Below are 23,844 nucleotides of genomic sequence, written 5' to 3' on the forward strand. Positions count from 1 at the left end.
TTTTCTTCTATTATCTTAACCTTCTCTTCTAAAGATGATATTATTTTCTTTTGAGATGAGATAGTTTTATAGAGAATTTTGCACTCATTTAACAATTCATTTATTGCATCTTGAACATCATTATCAAAAAGAGAAAATTCATTACTAACCTCATTGTCTTCATCATCGGAATGGTGTGTTGCTACCAATGCAAGATTCACATGTTCTTCATCTGAAGATGAACTTATTTCATTGTCATCCCATGCTACATATGCTTTCTTTGATTTTTTATCTTTATTTTTCTTGAAGTATTTGTCCTTCTTTACAAGTTTAGGGCATTCACTTTTGACATGTCCTCTTTCTCCACATTCGAAGCATTTAATCTTCCTTGTTGGTGCTTCCTCTTTAATGATCTCCTTTTTCTTTTCTTTTCTTAGAAATTTTTCAAACTTTTTGATAAACTCATTATCTTCTTCACTAGTGAATTCATCCTCTTGATTGCTATCATGATGCTTGACTCTTGTCTTCAAGGCAATATCTTTTGAATCTTTCATTTGAATTTCATGCGTTTCAAGTCTTCCGAGTTCTGTTTCATATTCTTGAAGTTTACCGAACAAGGTTGCGGAAGTCATCTTTGATAGATTCTTTTTCTCGGATATCGCCGTTACTTTTGGTTGCCATTCTCTTGTTAAAGATCTAAGCACCTTTAGATTTAGTTCTTCGGTAGTGAGAGTCTTACCAAGTGCCTTCAAGTGATTTGTCAAATGAACGAATCGTTTTTGCAATTCGAGAATAGTTTCTCTGGGCTTCATTCTAAACAGTTCGTATTCTTGACTTAAAGTATTCAATCTTGATCTTTTAACTTCAGCGGTACCTTCATGAGTTTCTACAAGAGTATCCCAAATTTCCTTTGATGTTGTACATGTTGATATTCGGAAGAATTCATCCATACTAAGAGCACCATGAAGAAGACTGATCGCCTTTTTGTCAGCAAGAAATTTCCTTCTATCATCATCGTTCCATGAAACTTTAAGCTTTGTTGATTCAACACCATCGACGATAGTTGTAGGAACAAAGGGACCATTTTGGACTGCTTCCCATACTTCTTCTCCTTTTGCTTCTAAATGAGCCTTCATTTGGATTTTCCAAAAGTCAAAGTATTCACCACAAAATAATGGAGGCTTGTTGTTACTACCACCATCTCTAAAAACTGGATTCTGATTTGCGGAAGCCATTCTGGATCTTTAGGAACAAGTTACCTATAACTTGCTCTGATACCAATTGTAAGTTTAAGAGTGCGCCTAAGAGGGGGGGTGAATTAGGTTTTCGAAGATTTATCCGGTTTTTAGAATACTTGTACTTATTTTTTGGTTAAGTGTTTGAAGGCTTTTGAATGGTTCTTTTCTTTTCTTGATAATAGTGATGAAAGCGGTAAATTGCGGAAAAGTAAAGAACACAATGATGTATACTGGTTCCCCTCACAATCCGAGAGTACTCCAGTCCCCTTTCAACATGAAAGAGATTTTACTATTGTTAGATCTTTGTACAAGCCTACACAAGACTCCTCCTACAATCTTCTAACAAAACCACCAAGAACAATCCTCTTGGATTTCAATAAGTCCTTAAGAGAACACCCTCCCTAAGGATACCTCTTGTTTCCAAAACTATGGACAACAAGGTTACAACTACCAAGAACAATCCTCTTGGATTTACCAACTTGATTATGAGAACAATCCTCTCATTAATCAACAACCCTTACTTCCAACAATCTTGGATAGCAAGTCAAAAATAACAAAAAATATTTTGAGTAGAAAGTTGATGAACATATATCAATCTATAAGATTGATCTTCTCTTCCAATGACAATATTTTACAATTCTTAAAGTAATAGATTGCTCAAGTATTTTCTAGTTTGGATGATATGAAAGTGTGTAGAAAATATCTTGAAAAAGATTGAAGAATAACAATGTGAAATTCTGAAAATTTCTAAGAGTTTTTTTTGATTGGAAGAGGTGAAGAATGAATTTGAAATTTTGAGTATATATAGATGTTCATAACACCCCTTGAAATATCATAAGTTTCTGTAGATTAATCATGAACAATTGCCAAGATTAAAGGAAATGTTTCCATGAAAAGGTGTGTGGAAAGGTGTTATGAAATGCTGCTGTTTTTCAAAAAACGTACAGGGGAAATCGATTTCCCTTAGCATGAAATCGATTTCATGCATGTAACGTTAACAAAATTTCAAAAACAAACAGTGGGAAATCGATTTCCTCTTTAGGTAAATCGATTTCCATAGTGCAAAAAGTGAATTTTTGCTTCTGGAAATGTTTTAAGACAGTGGCAAATCGATTTCATGTTATGGTAAATCGATTTACCCAGTGTAAAACTTGAATAAAAGATTTTGCAAATGTTTTCTATTATCATGGATGGTCTATGCAATGGTTGGTTGATTTCTTGAGCATCTAAGACTTTAGAGAATGTAATTATAGTCATTATACCTTCTTGAAGTGCAAGCTTGATTCCAAAGCCTTGATCATTGATATTTTAACTTTAACAACTCATCTTTGCCTTCTTGTTATTTAGAGATTTGTCTTCATCAAAACAAAAGATCTTTCATTGAGAATCTTGATCCATAGCTAATTTGATCTTTTTGCTCATCCTTTATTGATGTATACTCATGATAGTTGTCTTCATCAAAACATAGTGTTGTAGAAGTTTGCCTTCACAATTTTTCTCTATCGCTCGCTTAATTTCACTCTTTTTCTTCATTATAATTTTTTTTTGCTTTATAGAGAGTGAAATTAAGAGAGAGAGAGAGAGAGAGAGAGAGAGAGAGAGAGAGAGAGAGAGAGAGAGAGAGAGAGAGAGAGAGAGAGAGAGAGAGAGAGAGAGAGAGAGAGAGAGAGAGAGGAAGGAGGCAAATGGAGGGAAAAATGGAAGGAGAGAATCCAAAGTCCATGTTTTTATAGTATATTATTGGTTCTCCAATGACAAAATGTTAAGATACAATTGTATAAATTAAAATGAATTGAACGATAAAATTTAAGATGAAAATCATGATTGGACTCAAAAACTAGAAACCATAACTTCAATTTAAAATCAAATATGGAGACAAAACATATTTACTCGATTTTACACATTCATAATTAATTAGAGGTGCTTGAAACTTGGAACCAAACATACACATATTTTCCTCTGTCATTATTATAAAGAATTTTATCACTCAATTTGGATTGGGCCAAGGCCACTGATCCTTATTAAACCTATGATCGAGAGCCTAAAAGTTGGTTGAATTTAAGTGGTGACAATTGGTCGGTGCTCCACAAAGGATGGTGTACGTGCTAGGCACTCGGATTATTAAATAAGTAAGAGTTGCAAGAGTAAGTTTTTAGGTATGGAAATAATTTGTTAGGAACTAAACCATATGTTAGATTTAATAGAAGTAACATTAGAGTTTTAGGACCCTAAAAACCTAATTAGAGCATTGTACCAAAGGATGTTTGTGGATTGTAGTGTTATATTTGTGAAACTTGGGCGCCACCTTTATAGAGTATGGGCTCTCTCCCTTGGAGACACGTGACGTGTAATACCTTTATCTCCACTAGGTCATGTTAGAACGAGTCAAGTCACAACTCCCTAAAAGGTAGGTAGTCAACAATCTTCCATAGTCAAAGGGGAGCGGTTACTGCTTATAAGGTTTTCCTAATTCCTAAGACCCAAAAGGTCTCTATAAATACCTCTCCCCTAATGAGAGAAAGACAGATCATGACATACACATAACATCTGAAACACTACGCTGATATTCAAAGCCTTTCACCTCACATGAGCAGGTCCTCTAAAACCAATGTAACATAAACATACAGGGTTTCTCGCCGTCGTGTACAAGATTTAACCATCATAAATTATTAGAAATGTAGGATAATGGAATGATTGTCTTTTCTTATTAATGTGAACATAATATATATATATATATATATACACACACACACACACACATCATTTAGTTAACTTTCTAATTATGATACAACATAATTACAAGGATAGAATATTCTAATTACCGTCAACTAGTTATGACTAATTATAAAAATAATATACTATTCTATCATACCCTCGCAATCGAAGCAAGTGGTTCACGAACGCTTAGACCTGTTTGAAAATCATCAAAGAGAATGCGAGGAAGCCATTTGGTTACAATGTCTGCAATTTGATGCCGAGAGGGAACATCAAGAACACATGCCTGACCACGAGCTACTTTTTCTTGAACAAAATGAATGTCCATCTCAATATGCTTGGTAAGCTGATATTGCGCAAGATTACCGGAGAGATAAATGGCACTTACATTGTCATGATACACCAAAGTCGCTTAAGAAATATGAAAATGAATTTCCAGAAGAAAATTACGAATTTAACCCGACTTAGACACAACATTAGCAACACCTATGTATTCGGCTTCAACACTAGAATGAGAGAGTGTGGGTTTCCTTTTGGAAGACCAAGAGATAAGGTTGTCACGTAGAAAGACACAACAACCAGATGTGGAACGTATGGTGTCTAGATATCCTCCCTAATCAGTGTCAGTATTGGAGATAAGTTATGTAATGGAGGATGGTGATAAATGTAATCCCAGATATATTGTACCTTGAACATAGCACACAATGCGCTTGAGAGCAAGCATGTGTTATGTCCAAGGTGCATGCATGTGAAGACAAACTTGTTGAACTGCATATGATATGTTAGGTCGAGTGAATGTGAGATATTGTAAAGCCCTTGAAAGACTTCGATATAGAGAGAGGTCCTCATAAGACGTGTCAGAGGAGGTGCTAAGTTTCTGCTTGGTGTTAACAAGAGTGGCAGATGTGACACCTTAATTTGCCCGTGTATAATTTAGCAAAATAAATCAAGAATATATCACATATTTCTTATTAGGATGTTACACATCTCAAATAACTACATAATCTATAAAATTTAAAATGAACCATTCAACACCTGTCATCGTATGTTCACCTTCACTTAGAGTATCATCGCAGTGGAATTTAGCAAATAAGCATGCTTCACAAATCATATAAGTCTCACAAAATTACTTTACTAAAACTAAACAAATACGGTGAAAGTCTTCACAAAACAACATAAGCGTCACAACAACGAGAGTATAACATTCAACTCTCTACTTAACATAATCGAAAATAAAAAAACATCGTTCACCTCACCCAGTGTTACATATAAGAGCAAAGTAATTCTAAAAGTGTAAGCCAACGAAAAGAAAATAACAACCCCAACGCCATAACAACAAAGGAGTGAGAATTCACATCAATAAATTAAGCGGTACAAACTGCAAGGTAGAACATATACAACTACATATATTTCACAACAATCACATAACCACATTCTCACACCCAAATAAACATCATACACAATTATGATTAAGCATACAACTTATAATGCAATGCAAATCAACTATGCAACTCGACGCATATAGTACCAACTCAATATTCGGTTCTCTCAAGAACCAGGTCCCGCCTCTGAACCCATGAGCCCCTCTCTGAGCTCGAGACAAGCCACTAGTCCCCTCTCTGAACTAGCGAACATATATGCCTCTTGATACATCTCAAATGATGCATGAATCATACATATCAATATCAATACGTTAAGACCCCTCTCTCTGGTCTTCACATAATGCACTAACAACTTTCGTATTACCCTATCCGGATTACCACACAACAACAATCAGATATGCACTTCACAAACATAATATCATTTTATCTCTCTCATATTCATCTAACACAACATCAACAATATTCAACATTTTCACTGTTAACCAATTATAATTAATATTCTCAAACCTCATAACATTACCACAACATCAAAACTCTCATAATTTGACATTTACTCGATTAAATAATTCAAAGTTATTAACCCTCATCATCGTCAACATAACATCAATAATCCATGTAATCCTCATCAAATACTCACATTATCACAATACAGACTACTAGCTCAATTGGTAGTGGGAATGGAATGAACATGTACTTGAATCCCAGGGTACAAGGTTCGATTCCCACGAAAGGTGACAGTGCCGAGAACACAGAAGGCTCGGGCTGTTACACTCTCCCCCTTTTTGATTTCTCTAAAAATCTAATTGGTTAATATATCCATTTTGCCTTTACCTATTAACACAATCACCATAATGCCCATACTTCCTCATAATTCTATTTATTTTACTATTAAATCTAGTAATTCAATATTCCACCAATATTATTATTTTAATTAAATAATGTTAGTACCATGGTTTTATGATTGACAATATTTTTGTTAAAACATGGTTCACAGTAAGATGTTAGGAGAGGTGTTCTAACATGCTGCTCAGGTTCTTTGAAGACAGATATTCTGACAGAAGTTGTGACATGTTGTACTAGAACATCAGTACATGCTGTTTTAAATCTTCACATATTTTATTTGATTTTGTGAGATTCCTTTTTGATATATCTTACTTATTTTTTCAGGTCAAGAAGATTTAATCTTGAACAAGTGATTTGATCTCCAATTATATATAAGTTTCTAAAATTGGATATTGAGACAATTTAGGAAATTTAATGTTTTGTTCCAAGATTTAAGGAGATTTTTCTACATAACTGGTGCAACTCTCAACTTGTGGGTCATGGAATATCTGGGTGAAGATTTCAAAGTCCATGAACTGCTGAGTAGTAATTAAAGGGATGCCTAAACCTAATGTAAGGATTGTTACTTGATTGATTGTTACTTGTAGTAATTAAAGGGATGCCATGAACTGCTAAGTCAATGAGGTAGAATGACTGTTACTTGATTGTTGATCAAGTTATTGTTCTCACTCTTGAAGATTTTAAGCATAGAGTTAAGTATTGTTCTCAGTAAAAGCTGTTAAGCAAATCTGAGTTGTTTTGTATTGGAAGTGTAATATTCTGTTTGGTTTCTTTGATTCCAGTCACTGTGATTGTGATTGGTTTTTTCACTGGGATTGTGATGATTTTGTCATTGGGATTGTGATTGTTTAATCCCTGAGGTGATTGGTTGTAGGAAGTGAGAGAGGGATCTCATATCTAGAGGGTTATATGTAGAAGTTGCACAAGGTAGAGATTAGGTGAGAAGTTGTAAACTGAGACTGTTTAGACTTTGAACTAATACTATCATATTAAATTTCCTTCTTGGCTTGGTAGCTCCCAGAGTAGGTGACTTTGCACTGAACTGGGTTAACAATTGATTGTGTGATTTACCATTGTTCAATTTATTATACACATCATAGTCGATTCATTCTTTTTTTCTCTCCCCTCCATTATAAAAATAAATTATGGATGAGAGAAAAAAAGAATGACAAATAATCTCTACAACTTATTTAAAAATCTAATGGTTCAGATTCATTATCATGTTCTCACATAAAACTGACATTCTCATAGTATATGTCACACACACACACACACACACACACACACACACACACACACACACACACACACACACACACACACACACACACACACACACACACACACACACACATATATATATATATATATATATATATATATATCTATATATATATATCTATATATATATATATATATATATATATATATATATATAATGATCAAATGACACCAAAGTATCAAAATTAATAATATCACACCTCCGATAACTCTTTATTGTATATCAGTATAAAAAAATTCACCGTTGGATTGAAAGCTAACATCATATAGATCATGTTCATAAAATTTAACATCAATCGGAAATCATTTGATATGTTAAAGTGAATGATAAAAATTAACAGTTTTGTTGAAGTTTTGTAAGACGTTAATTTTTATGCATCTCGTTGATATATCAAATAATTTCTGATTGATGTTAAATTTTATGGACATGATCTATATAATAGCTTTCAATCCAACGGTGAATATTGAGCTGTCATATATATATATATATATATATATATATATATATATATATATATATAACATGATCAAATGACACCACAGTATCAAAATTAATAATATCACACCTCCGATAACTCTTTAGTGTATATCAGTATAAAAAAATTCACCGTTGGATTGAAAGCTAACATCATATAGATCATGTTCATAAAATTTAACATCAATCGGAAACCATTTGATATGTTAAAGTGAATGATCAAAATTAACAGTTTTGTTGAAGTTTTGTAAGACGTTAATTTTTATGCATCTCGTTTATATATCAAATGATTTCCAATTGATGTTAAATTTTATGGAGGCAATAACTTCAAGTTAAAAACCAATATGGTTACACATCAATAATTAATTTTAGGTGCTTCAAACTTGAAACCAAACATACATACATTTTTCCTATGTCACTATTAAAAGGACGTTTTGAACTCGACTTGGATGTATCATACTATGATCGTAATTACACAATATTGATTTGATAATTGGTCTTGTTTGAGTGGGTCTCTATGGCGTGTCCTTGATGATAATTTCTTTTTACACCCATATACATTCTTACAAATCTGCCATGAAAAAATCCAAAATATTCATATATTTCAGATATGTATATCCGAAGACACCTAAAAGGGTGATTTCAGATATGCATCTCTAGAGACATTTTTTTTAAAATTTTTTTTCTTCAGATATGCATATTCGAAATCACTTTTTTTTTAAAAAAAATGTGTCTTTGGATATGCATATCCAAAAATTGTTGCGGTTTTTCACAAAACCCAAACAGCAACCCCCTTCTGTTCATTCTCTTCAAACCAAAAACATTTTCATTTCAAATCCATTTCTCCCAAGTTGTATTCAAATCATTGTTACTCTACAACTCCTTGTAAGCAATGATAAAGGGTTCAAAGCTCCATTCAACATCTACTCAAAACTTCAAGAAATTGTAAGTTTCCACAACTTTACACTCTAGCTTGGAAATGTTATTAGGGCTATTAGATATTAGAATAATGTTGTAGGTTGAAGTTATTGTAGGTCAATGATAGTGTTTAGATGGTAAAAATTGGATTTTGAATGAGTTAGGGCAAGAAATGGTAATCTGCAAAAATAGTTATTCGCATGTATTTTCGAAAGTGCATTTCCGAAATCACCTCTGACCAGTTTCGGATATGCACTTCAGAAATGTGCTCTGAACTATTTTTTTTTTATTTTCAACGAGGCACCGATCGCACGATTTAGACAGGGGAGGGAGATACAGACAGCCTCAACTCAGCGCGAGAGAGCCGCACAACAAAGAGTGACTCAGGGACGGGGTCGAGTCTGAGTCCAAGTCCAATTCCAAATGGATGACGCGCCTGCAGGATTCTCATATGCATCAAAGGGTCGGATGGCTCGGGCGTCTTCCTCTCGTGAGGTTAATCGGAAGGAGGAGGAGAAGAAGGTACGTGAGGAAGAGGAGGCGGTGGGACCTGAGGAGGAGGTATCTGAGGTTCACTCTGAGCACGAAGAGGATGATGCTCAGACGTAGAGGAGGAGGGCTACACGAGAGCGCCTTTAGATACATCTCTTTTGACATACTATCATGACCATGTCGCTCGACATATCTGAGAGGGCAAGGTTGTTTTTTATTGTACTTTCTAATTTAACAGTTTTAATTACAATTAGTTGAAATGAATTGAAACGATTTAACTAACATTGTTGTTTTTTTGTTGTGATAGGAACGGGCGACCATAAAATCTGTGAACCATATGCGGAAAATATGTGATTTGTTTAAACTGCGGGCTCAATGGTTTAATGATGTAGTAGCTGCATCCGGACTTGGCGGGTTATGAAAGACCGGATATAGTACCATAAGTCACGACATGCAGGGGGCTTTTTTTCGAACGGTGGCACAAAGAGACGTCTTCTTTCCACTTTCCTGTTAGAGAGTTGACGATCACCCTACACGATGTGACATGTCTTCTCCACGTGCCGGCCGGAGGTAGGTTATTGGACCATTCCTGGATACAGAGGGTTAAGACTATATAGTGGATGGTGGATTATCTGGGTATGGATCTAAATATGGCCGATTTTGAGTGCAGAGCGATAAGTGGGGCGCATATCCGGTTCTCTAGCCTGAAAGAGCTTTATGAGAACCACTTGATGGCGGGAACGGAGTCCGAGGTAGAAGGTGATGAGCTTTTGTTGAGTATCATCGGGCCTGCGCTTTGCGGTGTTGGTTTATGTTCTTGGTAGGCACTGTCCTCTTTGTGGACAATAATGAAACTTACGTGGACATGACTTATCTTCATTACTTTATTGATATGACTACAGTTCACGAGTGGAAATGGGGGGCCGCCATTCTGGTATATCTATACTAGAAGCTGAATTAAGCAAGTCTATGGAGGACCCGACAATTGAGTGGCTCTTGCAAACTCCTCACGGTACATTTATTTTTAATTATATCACATTAAAATATGTTATTTGTTAACTTGCACTAACATATTATCGTATTTGTGTTTCAGAGTTGGATCATCTCATACTTCCACTGCATCCACGACTACAATCCTGATCCGTTGTACACTAACTCCATGCCTAGGGCTCCACAACATGTCCTCCATATGAGGAATTAGAAGGTGGGTCCATATTGTGTATACCTCGATCGTACTGCTCACGATGACATCCAGTGGACGCCCTTTAGTGGTTATTACGGCGGTGTTGTCCCATTCAACCACATCACATTATATTCCGGATGGTTGGCATGTGGGACCAACACCATGGTCAGATATCTGTCGAAGTGGTGCATGAGACAATTTGGATGTGTGTAGATGATACCGAGATCTCCTTTTGAGTCTGCTTCCGACACTATTACCCGTCGAGATCTCACTGCTATATTTGAGGATTGAGCGCATCATTTGGTGCCTGAGGAGTATCGACGTATGGTGGCCAACCAGAGCTGGCATCGTGTAGATGGTTATGTGACATGGTTTTAGTAGGTGTCACATCCTATCATGACACCCGGTTCTTCTGGGTGGCCACCTAGGCCAGCACATGAGGAGTTCTTGAAGAACCAGCAGGCCGAGGATGACCATATCAGTGATCTACTGCTGGTATGCCAGCGGATACAGATGATTGGGCAGGAGGCATTTGACAGAGGGATCATGCAGCGGGACGCTCCAGAGGCGGTTGCCATCATGGAGAGGGTTGCCAGTAAGACGACTGATGTGGCGGCATATAGGAGACAAAGGAGGTCGTAGGGTGTATGCATTAGGCATACTCAGTAGTAGTTGCCTATTTATTATTTATTCATGACTTATTTTCTATATTGTAATATTTTGACATTATGCACTCATCCGAACAAGTATTTCCATATTATGAAATCAATATTTTATTCTAGTTTATGTATTTTTTATTTTTGGTTACATTTTGTCGAATAATAGAACATTTTTAAATATCATTGTTTTGAAAAAAATGAATTACTCCGAACATATTTCAAATATGCATGTCCGAAACTGATTCATGGTGTTTTCAGATATGCATATCCAAAATCAGTAAAAATGTGATAAAGGTGCCTTCGGATATGCATATCCGAATGGTATTTTGGGAATATTATGGATGGCCCCATTAATTCATTAGATGAGGAAATCACATGATGGCTTGCTCTCAGACCATGTCTTCATGTTGGCAAGTGGATGAGAACTTTTTCCTTGAACTATCTATGGGTTTAGGTGTGGAAGGAATGATTATTTTGTATTAACTATTAGATTCACAATCTCCTGATGGGTTTTTGTTCTAGAATTTGTTGAATAGGGCTAAATATACTTGAGGTCTTAGTGACCTTAAGAATAGGAAGGAAAATGATAACGAATCTTATTCAAGGTGACCTTTGATTCCCTTTGTCTTACACACGGATCCGTTACTCCATGTATATGCATGGCCTAAGCAGATATCGATGGTTTTCAACGCCTTCACAAGCTTAATTACTTCAACATTACGGTTAATTGCATAACAGTGGTGATACAGTCCAACTTTCCTAGGTTCGACCCTCAGCTCCGTCAAATAGTTTATCCCTTTTACTTATTAATGCACATCTTTTCAATTATATTTATGTATAACTAAAAAATAATAGGGATATTACTACGGCTCTTTTGTAAAACTGTTGTTACACACTGTCGATTCTTTATATATATATACTAAACACTAATTACCCAATCGTCCACTTAAAAAAGAAACAACCCTAACACCAACGTTGTTGACATCGTCGGGAAGACGAAAACAACCCTAACGCTCATTGTTGTTGTCCAGTTTCATCTCAATGTCGAATTTGAAGAGTAACTCATCCAAAGGTGTAAAATCTCAATCTGGAAATTTTTGTGGTTATGACAGTCATATGATTTCGTACCAATGCAAGAGGGGTCAAAATAAAGGAAGGTTTTTTTGGAGATGTCCAAATTGGTGGAGTGGCGATACATGTAATTTGTTCATATGGTTGATGAACACAAATTGGAAGATGAGAGCAGTATGATGCCAGAGTTGGAATCTGTTGGATATTTGAAGGTTATGTATACAAATTCAAAAAAGAAGAATAAGAATTTAAAGAACAAACTGAAGTCAGAGATATTTTTTTGGAAATTTGAAGATGTTATGTTTTCTTATCTCCTTTATGTTTAATATTTACTTTGTTATAAAATGTAATAGTTGAAATAATATTTGAAGTTTGAAAATTTTATGTTTTCTTATATCCTTTATGTTTAATATTTACTTTGTTATGAAATGTAAAAGTTCAAGATGCAGTGAATTTGACAAGAATATGCAACTATCAGAAGGTTTCTTACGAGTAAGTTTATCGCAATAATTTTCATTATGTGTTTTATATATTTGTAGTTTAAGCTGATAGGTTAAGTTGAATGTTTAAGTTGATAACCTTAAGAGAGTTAAACAGATTAAAACTTTATTACATTTTGTGTTTTGGTTCTTCTGCCTTTATATTGTTCCTTCTGATTCTTTATCTTCTTCTCTTGGAAGTTTAAAAACCAAACTCATCATTGTTTCTTTAATTCTATACTCTATCTTTTCCCTTGGAAGTTGGGAAGATTGCATACCTCGAACTGTTTAAACTTTATGTACTTAATTGAATTAGATACTTGTAATACAAGTTTTGATATCAATTCAAAATTGGTTTAATGCTGATTCTAGTATGAAAATTTGACATTTATTAATATGAAATATCACAATGGTTAATATGAATAACAGTTGTTATAAGACGCGCGTTTTCCAGTTTACTATGACGGTCACTGGATTGTGATTGTAAGTACCGAATATACAACCATACGCTACATAACAACGCTTGGTCTCGTGTGGTTATATATCTTTCCCAACTGTTGTTAAATGCCTTTTCTGTAGTAGTATCCATTCCACTCCGCTCTATTCTACTCCATTCCGTTCCACTTCAGTCCGCTCTACTCCATTATGCTTTGTTCATTTTACTATATCCAAACATAGCCTTAGTGTTTACATGTGCAATCTTAATATCGAGTGAAAGAGAGTTCTAATAATTTTTTAATTTTCAATAAGTAAATTCTAATTTTGATTTTTTTATAAAATATTCAATGTGTGTTTAACTATCAATATATCTTACAGACGGCTTAGCCGTGGGTAAATATAAAACTACGATTAGAACTTACCGATGGCTTAGCCTTGGCAAACTATACCCGCGGATTATTCGTGGATAAAATATCTTGCTGATGGTACATTAGAGAGATACAAAGCCAGGCTCGTTGCTAAGGGATATACCCAACTTGAAGGTGTAGACTACTTTGATACATTTTCACATGTTGCTAAGATTACTATAGTTAGGGTTCTCTTGGCTATTACTGCAATCAAACACTGGCATTTGGAACAGCTTGATGTAAATAATGCGTTTCTTCATGGAGATCTCAATGAAGAAGTTTACATGCTTCCTCCTTATGGCTATGGCAGTCCTGACTCCTCCAAGGTATGTAGACTCACCAAATCCTTGTATGGATTGAAACAAGCCAGTAGATAGTGGCAGGCAAAGTTATCTTCAGCTCTACTTGATTTGGGATACAAACAGTCTGAAGCTGATCATTCCCTTTACATGAAATGCAATGCACAACACTTTACTGCTCTACTCATCTATGTTGATGACATCGTCCTCGCAGGAAATTCCTTCACAGAGATCTCACAAGTCAAGCAATTCTTGGATCACAAGTTTAAAATCAAATATCTTGGCCAACTCAGGTATTTCCTTGGTCTGGAAATTGCAAGATCTTCTACAAGTATCTTTCTTAATCAAAGGAAATACGTACTTGAGTTACTTGAAGACACAGGTTTCCTAGCAGCTAAACCTGTCTCTACTCCCATTGATCCAAATGTCAAACTCTCCTCTACTGGTGGTATTCCTCTTGACGATCCTTCTTCATACAGGAAGTTAATTGGCAGACTTTTATATCTCACCAATACATGTCCTGACATTTTATTTGTTATATAGCACCTCAGTCAATTTGTTGCAAACCCTTTTGTCTCTCACTATCAAGCTGCTACTCGGGTTCTAAGATATTTGAAATCTTTTCCTGCACAAGGGGTAATGTTCTCAAGCACCAGCTCTTTGAAACTACATGGATTTGCAGATTCTGACTGGGCTCGTTGCCCTGATTCAAGGAAATCCGTGACTGGTTTTTGTGTATTGCTAGGTGAATCTCTCCTTTCATGGAGATTAAAGAAACAAAATAAAGTGTCCAGATCCTCCACGGAAGCTGAATATAGAGCCTTGGCTTCTCTAACGTGTGAGATACAGTGGTTACACTATTTGTTTGATGATTTTGGCATCCATTTTTCTGAGCCTGCATCCTTGTATTGTGATAGAAAATCTGCTATCTTTTGGCTCACGACCCAACCTTCCACGAACGCAACAAACATATCGAGTTGGATTGTCACGTTATTCGGGAGAAGTTACAATCCAAACTCATAAACCTTCTGCCTGTTCCTTCTTCTTCACAACTGGCAGATGTCCTCACTAAGCCACTGCATTCCCCTTTGTTTTCTACTCTTTTTTTCCAAGTTATGATTGTGCAATATACACATTCCAACTTGTGGGGAGGTAACAACATAATATAGCTTAGTGTAAGATTAGTGTAGATAGTTACACATGAGATATACATTACTAGTTGAGTGTATATAGTGCCCTTTGTACATTTTACTCTATATAGCTTTTACCACAGTAATTGTAATTAACAATTTACCATAATGAGAACATACTTTACTTTACTCTCTTTCTCTTCTTGTGATACAAATAATTATAAAATGGTAGATTGATCGGATCTACTTCACGGGGTGAGAGTGAAATGTACATATATATTTTTTTAATAGGCAAATCCAATAAAAGGGAGCATAAGGGATGAAATGTACATATTTTTTTGTTGGTCGAGTGTTTTCATGATCACACATTACGGTTGAACCTTGAGGATTGACTTACTATGTTATTAACTAGAGTGAAACAAAGTAACCTATTAGGGCCGATTCTTTTAGATTTTGTATCACATCGTCTTCTTCATTAAATTAGAGAAAATTATATGTTTCTTTTTTTATACTTTGTATCTTGACGATATCGACATCATAGTGGATTCAAAGAAGATGGCTAAAGCCCTTGACATCATTTGGAAGACGAGTCTATGATTGAGTTTTGAATTGAATATTCATAAGACAAAGATCTTTTGGCCTTTGATGGAATCAAACTGTGTGGGGAGTAGTTTCCTTCAAAAACTAGGAGACTGATGTTAAGGATGAAATTTCGTTGAGGGGATGTTAATAGTGATGAAGGTTTTATTGAGGGTTTGCATATGAATGGATCAGTTCTCAGAGTTGTTGAGTTAATGAATCATCTCCCACAATTAAGGGATCCATAGAGTGAGCTTTTTCTACTTCATTCCTGTATGAGTATCACAAAACGTTTTTTTTACATAAGAACCTGGCAACTAATTTATATATGGAGGAAGCTACTAGTTAAATCGTGAAAGAGTTACGAAGGATAGGTTGAAGACATTATGGTTTGTAGAAGTCCTCGATTCAAAGACCATCAATGGATAATGAATTCTTAACCTATTAGAGCTCGGGGTTGGGTTTGAACTCGGAAGTAGTGGCCACTTTATATGCTCTTGAGGCTTCCATAGTCTAATATTGTGTTATATATATAAGATCGTATATTGAGAGACATTATGATATCTAATATGAACTCTGATTTAGACAGAGGATGGGATGGTCTTATTGGTACGATTCTAAATTTTGACCTTAGAAGATTTAAAATCAAGGACACCATCCCTCCTAAAGGGAAACATATTTGAAAAGTTTGACAATACCACAAGACATGAAGTACATTTTGGTTAGTTGCAAGGAGCACACGCTTAGAATTCTCATTTCTATTCTAATTGATGAGATAAACAAAAATATATCATCGGTAGAGTACTATACTATCCTTATATATTGCCTTATAATTCTCTTATTTTCTATTAACGAGGATTGCACTAATATTTGAAGAACACATAGTTCATTATAGGGAGGTTATATGTAACACCCTAATTCCCCAATGGTAATTTGAAAAAATCAGAGTAAACTATTTTCAAAATAATATACAAAAATTAGGATGCTACACTTCATCAACAATAAAAACTGCACAAACATGCATACATAGATATATAACACACTTTTCGAATAAACCGACAAACAACTTCAACTTAGTCTTCAACTTCAACTTTATTAAAGTTGCGGAAAGAATTCATGTTTATTTCAAAAATATTCCTAATCGACATCAAATAACTTTTTTTCAAAATAAAATAGAGTTTATAATACTCTAACATAGTCACCACACTAAAACAAAAAATAATAAAGTAAACAAGCGTTCGTCCCCCGGTGTTACATATTAGAGCATGCAAAACCAAAGAAATAAGAAGAACTACTTCTTCTAGACTCCGCATCCTAGCTACTTCGAATCATCTGTAAGTTACCAATATAAAGGTAACATTCAAACAGAAGGGGTGAGATATCATAACAATATAAAAGAAAGCATAATAATGAGTAGATAGCATTTCAAGCATACATGATCATACTTCTTTACCTCACACCTTTACTTCATTCATCACGCCACAAGAAACATCAATATACAATTAAATATATAAACGACACATAATATCAATCATGATATACTTCATACTTTCTAAAGTTAAAAACATCAAGTTATTAATAATGTAATGCAATGAGACTAACACCAACTCAATGCACGTGGTATCATAACACGACCCTTTTATCTTTATAAGACCACATCGCCATTTGTCATTGAGGCCAGATCGCCATTTGCCATTGAGACCACATCTCTATTTGCCACTAAGGCCACATCGCTATGAAATGCGCATGCAACACCGATATGCTACAACAACTTATGACAATACATGAATATCAAGAAGATTCACTAATACTGATTACCATCCACATCGCCAGTTATATCACATCACAAACATCAACACATCGCAAACCTCGTCAATTTCAGTATCATCTTCATAAGCACACATTATACTAAAGCATCGGAATAATATATTCATTTCAGAAAAATAATTCCCTACTGTTCCCAATTTATTCTTAAAATAAATTACAATTTTTCAACTTCCCATAGGTCCAAACAGCGCGTCAAACAGAAACCTAAGCCAAAAGATATGAATTTTCAAAGTCTTAACAAAACTACAAACACCGACGTGATACACCGATGCCACAACAATTCATTTAAGATCAATTAAATTTATTTCCATAATCTTAAACCATTTTAATTAAAAATAATATCGTTTTAGCTTTATATCGCTTCGAACGGGGACCCAAACGAAACTACGCTTTGAAAGTTATGAATTTTTCAAGTTTTCGAAAATCTGTCCAAACAGCGGTAACCGGTTACCCTCAGAGCCGTAACCATTCACACCCTGTTAAAACACCCAGAAACTCTATTTTTCAAGTGGTAACCGAGTCGCATATACCAGTAACTGATTACCACTGAACCAGAGTTAAAAAACACATTTTTATGCTACGAAACTCAATTCAATCAACCCAAAACACCAATTTTAAAAGCATAACAATTTATTTTTGTTCTACCAACTATACACTAACATTACCCATCAATCTAACTCAATTCACATCATCAATTTCACCAATTTACACACAAAATGCATCAAAGATTCATCAATAGGTAAAAATAAAATCCCATAAAGCAAAACAGTGAGAAATCAAGAACACACAATCATGGAACCTAATCACTATCATTCCCCATTATTATGAAACTCGTTATAGAGTTAGAACCTCACCCTTACCTTGATATTCCTAGCAAAGCTTCTTCTCCTCTAACAATGGAGCTCTCTTTCTCTTCTCCCTTCTTCTGTTCTTTCTCTTTTTCACATACTAATTATTTCTCTCCTCCTCTTCCCCCTTTCTATTATTTTATAATATTATTATTATAACTACTAATTTCATCTAATTAAATTAATGGTAATAATTCTCACCAATTATTTAATTAAATAATATCCACCTAATATTAAATAATCAATTAATTATTAATTAATATAATTTAATTAGTCCTACTCTCTACACCACCAATTTCTACACTTTTGCTCACACACTCTACTACATTAGTTCTACTCTTAAGGCCACTACTATCCCACCTAAAGGTAGCTCAAAACACCAACAATACCATCAAATAAATAACAAACCAATTAAATAATAAATAAAATATTTAGGGCATTACATTAAATAACACCAACATGACTTTGTTATGGATGACATGTTTGATATATATTAGAGGGACGAAGTATCTGTCACTACTACAAATAACACTTCTAACATCGGACGCGAAATGCGTTTTACCTCGGAAATAGAAGCAATGTAAATAAGGTCGTCAAAAAAAGTAAAGTCTTATTACCTTGATATTTAAAACACCGAGGTAAAATTTTATTAGCGCATGGGTTCAAAGCCCAATTTCTACACTTTTATTATTTACAAAAACTTGCACCTTTTTTATCTCGGTTTATCAAGAAAACCGAGGGGTCATTAGTTTTTTAAAATAAAACTTGTTATAGTGGTTACCTGTAATATTATATTTTTGGTTAAACTATAGTTTTAGTCCCCCTATTTTGTTCAATTCACGAAATTAGTCTCCCTATTTTAAATTTAAACAGTTTTGATCCCTCTATTTTAAATTCAAACAGTATTAGTCTCCCTTTCTTATTTTTTTCAAAGAAAAACGATGATATTTTTTTATTTTTTAACATATATTTTCATCCATAAAGTTTAATAATAGGTTTATATACGATGATTTGTCATATTTTACAAGTATTTTGTCATTTAAAAAGTGAAAACATCGTTAATTTTAAGTGCAAAAATATGAAAGGGGGACCAAAACTATTTAAATATAAAATAGGGTGACCAAAATTGTTTAAATTTAAAATAGGGGAATCAATTTTGTGAATCAAGGAAAATAAGGGAACCAAAACTGTAATTAATTATATTTTTTAATAAAACTCGTTACAGTGTTTACTCAGAATATTACATTAATTGTCCATGAAGATCATATGTTGGATCTTCAATTTCTTGATATTCTTGGCAAGATCAAATACTGGGAAACTCTTTTCTAAAAAAAAAGGTTAGGTAAATTAATTTTTGGAAGATCCAGATGTTAGATCTTCAAATCATATAATTTTAAGGTATATCAAATGCTAGGTGCAAGGATGTTTTCAATTGATTTTGCATGCATTTGTTTCTGATATGAAAAAAAAGGGGTTAGTCAGAAAAAGGGTTAGATAAATAAAGAAATAATTTTTTTTCTCAAATAAATATTTAAGAAACAAACCTTAAATCCAAATAATTTTTCGCTCTTGCAATCCATCATGGACAACAAGGATTTAATTAAGGATTCAATAGATGCCTTCGATTTTAACGTTAAATTATCCATCAATTTTTAGAAAAATCGACGGGTTAGAACATTTAATTTACAAATAAAAAATACAATTAATATAGATGTTCCAATTTTAACGCTAAATGTTACCTCGATTTTTAGGAACATCAACGGGTTAGAAAAATTAATTTACAAATAAAATATACAATTAAAAGAGAGGTTAGAACACTGACGTGTCGCACATGCATCAGAATCATAGTACTAGAATATCAATGATCAGCTATATAATCAAGTCGTAATGTCTCTTTTAGATTATCAAATCATTGTGTCTTCAATGTTTGAAGTTCAAACAACGTTTCAAAGTCTTTTCCTATTGACGTCCTACTACCAACTCTATGTTTCCTTTTTTTCAAATTCCTTTTTTTTTCTTATAAAAAATGGATACAAATCTATTGTTTGTTATCAATGAGAAATATGTTGATTTCGAACATTTTGAACCAAACTTGAGGAAAACTGGTTACAAACAAAAGTTGAATAGTTACTTTAACATTCTACATGGCCCCATATACACTAACCTCGTTAAAGATTACTAGTTGAATGCCTCCGTTGTTCCAGCTGATCATCAAGAAATCATCCAGTCCTATGTCAATGTCACTCATTTATACATTACTACATCATTGATTGTTATGACAATCAACTGTGAAAAGTTTGGTAGTTGTGTTGAACATTATGAATTCAACAATGTCTACGCAACCCATCTTCACCGACTTTTTGCCAACCAAAATAATCTCTTTAGACCTGCTTCTCTAATCCCAATTGCAAAATTTTTGTTACAACTTCTAATGGCAAATCTCCGCCCAAGAGAGAAAGAATTGGAAATACTTACTTAGTATGACAAGAATTTCGTGTTATTCCTCACCTACAACATCAGAGTTAATCTTTCTCTTATCATTTTCAACTTCTTGAAGGAAATGATAAAGACTCCTCGGGAGGAAACGATTTTTCTCATACCTTATGGAAGAGTTCTTTCTGAACTTTTCTATAAGTTAGTATAGTTAGGGGTGATGTTGAAGTTGAGTTCATTGAGAAGTTTGAATCTGTTGTTTAATTTTCTTTGTTGTGTTGTTTTTTTTATTATCAATGAAATATTTCCTTTTTCTATTAATAAAGTTTTAAATCTTTGAAAATTACTAATTAACAAAGAAAAACATGGAATTTGAAAAAGACGTCAAGTGAGAAATCTTTGAAAAAAGTTTTAAACGCGACAAAAAGGATTCGAACCGAGGTTCCTTATAGCTATATTACCTCGATTTCTCAAAAAAAAAAAACCGAGATAACAAGTTTATTATTTTTTTATAGATTAAAAAAGATGCTAACTTATAGTTGTGTTACTTCGGTTTTTTAAAACGCCAACATAAGATATTGTTTATCTTATTAAAAAAATAAAACATTATGCTCCCAAGACACATCCTCTCAATTTTTAGCATGTTGGAGATGAAAGTTTCTTCAAAAAAAGTGTTATTCATTGTAGTGTGTGATGTAATAGTCACATGTGAATTTTGTGACTGATCCAGATGAAAGAAGATCGACACTTAAGTCATCAAATATTTTGATGTACGACTAGGTATGAGAAACCATGCATGTGTGAATTTGATTTGAGTTTTCTAATTTGTGAGAGTGATGAATGAAGATCTTATTTTGGAACATACATTCTTCCAGGACACTTCAAGTAAACTTGTCAAACATGAAAAAATATGTTCCAACAATCAACATACTTTTATACTATTTGTATTTGACATTTTTACTTCCTAACACAAGAGGCAATTAGTATTTTACAAAAGTCTCATGAATACCAATATTGTTTCTCTTAAGGCGATGAACATAATTTTTACAAAAGGTCAATAGTACAACCAAAGAGTCATTGTATGTTGTATGTGTGTGTATATATAGAGCACTTGCACTTGAACCACATCACAAATGTTCTCCCCTAAAAATAATTTTCAAGTCATGGAATATCTCTTAGAGATTTTATGCCTTTTTTCTTTACTCTATTCCTTTTTAAAACTTTTCAATTTGATTCTTAAACGTAGAAACCAATCATGTTACATGTTAGCCTATGAGTGTTTCCAACCAAAAGAAGAAACAAAACTCAACACAGATACATGTGTAAGAATAGTCTCAAGAAACAGAAACCTTGGTCTAGAACAATTCAGGTATCTCTTAAACACCATGGTCAGTTCAGGAATCGGTGAAAACACTTACTGTCCAAAACTTGTTCATGAAGGGAGAGAAACATGTCCAACTCTCAAAGACACATACGAAGAAATAGATGAAATCATGTTCGATACACTCGACAACCTTTTCAAAAAAACATGTTTCTCCCCTTCGGAAATCGATATTCTTGTTGTTACTGACTCATTGTTTTCGCCAATACCTTCACTCACAGCAAGAATAATAAACAGATACAAACTGAGAGATGATGTAAAAGTCTTCAATCTTGCAGCAATGGGATGTAGTGCAAATCTTGTAGCTGTTGATCTTGTCCAACAGCTTTTCAAAACACATGAAAACTCCTTAGGAATTATTGTTAGCGCACAACAGATTGGTCCCCATTGGTACAGCGGAAAAGACGAAAACATGTTATTCACTAACTGTCTATTTCGTTCAGGTGGTTGTTCAATGCTATTCACAAACAAAATGGAGCTGAAAAACAAAGCTATCTTGAAACTGAAACACGTGGCGCGAACACATTGTGGAGCTGATGATGAAGCTTACAATTGTTGCCATCAAGTGGAAGATGAAGAAGGTTTTGCAGGTTTGCAACTAACCAAATGTGTTGCTAAATCTGCTGCACAATCTTTGACATTAAATTTGAAGAGTATAGTTCCAAAGATTGTCCCACTTTCGGAACTAGTACGATTTTTGACAGTTTTGCTATGCAACGGTATGAAGAAAATGGTTAAAAAACCTAGGTTTAATCTGTTAGGAGGTGGAATAAATTTAAAAACTGGAATTGAACATTTTTATATTCTTCCTAGTTGTAAAGAACTTATTGATAGACTTGGTAAGGGTTTAAGATTGAGTGAGTATGATCTTGAACCGTCTAGAATGGCGCTTCATCGTTGGGGTAATACTTCTGTTAGTGGAATATGGTATGCTTTTGGATATTCGGAAGCGAAAAAGAGACTGAAAAAAGGTGATAGAATTTTGATGGTTAGTCTTGGATCTGGTTATAAGTGTAATAGTTGTGTTTGGGAAGTGATGAGAGATTTATCTGATAGCAATGTTTGGAAAGATTGTATTGAAAGTTATCCTCCACCATCACTGGAAAATCCATTTAAGGAGAAGTATAATTGGATTCATGATGAGGATCTTGGCTTTGTTAGGTATGATCATAGCAGATTGAAGATTTATTAGAAGATGAAATCATCATGGTCATCATGAATATCATGCAGAATTATAGTATTTGTTCTGGTTCATGTTTAAAGTTATTATTATAGTATTGTTATTTGGTTGAAACCAAGTGTATTGTGCTATTAATCGATGAAATCTGAAGTTCATGGTTCATCAACTGCACTGCTGTTTTATTTACTGTCTATAATGCATAATCTTAAAGAAAAGAGGGAACCATTATTTTAATCTATAAAATTTGTTTACGATGTAACTCTTGGAGAGATACTTTTCATGATGCTTTAACCTATATTGATTATGATAGTTGGTCTTTCATTTTCTAAGAGCTTGTTTTGGCTCTAATTAATTACATATTGATTGTTAATGGTTCTTGATTAGCCCCTCCATTCCAAAAACAACAATTGTAGAATTAGATAGCATTGATTAGAGAGCCCATAAAAAAACATTGATGACAAAAATAACACATGATTTAAAATAGATAAAATTTTCTTTATAACAAACATGGTGTTTAATGAGAAACTTGTCAATTCTTCTTGGTAGTAGGTAAAAAATAAAACTCAAATGCCTTATTGAGTTGAACAAGAAATATTTCGAAAAGTCC

The 23,844-nt window shown here is 34.0% G+C and overlaps 1 protein-coding gene across 1 annotated transcript; it reads left to right on the top strand.

Annotated features, from left to right (window-relative positions):
* The first annotated feature begins 21,770 nt into the window (after positions 1-21,770).
* LOC131645834 (3-ketoacyl-CoA synthase 19-like) lies at positions 21,771-23,546 on the top strand. The gene has a single exon (XM_058916034.1). The coding sequence runs from the start codon at positions 21,810-21,812 to the stop codon at positions 23,247-23,249; it is 1,440 nt and encodes a 479-aa protein (XP_058772017.1). The 5' UTR covers positions 21,771-21,809; the 3' UTR covers positions 23,250-23,546.
* The last annotated feature ends 298 nt before the right edge of the window (positions 23,547-23,844 follow it).

The sequence above is a fragment of the Vicia villosa genome, linkage group LG2, assembly GCF_029867415.1.
Source record: "Vicia villosa cultivar HV-30 ecotype Madison, WI linkage group LG2, Vvil1.0, whole genome shotgun sequence".
NCBI classification, from domain to species: Eukaryota; Viridiplantae; Streptophyta; class Magnoliopsida; order Fabales; family Fabaceae; genus Vicia; species Vicia villosa.

Bases quoted from the DNA above. Each gene is read 5' to 3' on its own strand.
- LOC131645834 (XM_058916034.1), top strand. From the start codon at position 21,810: ATGTTCTCCCCTAAAAATAATTTTCAAGTCATGGAATATCTCTTAGAG.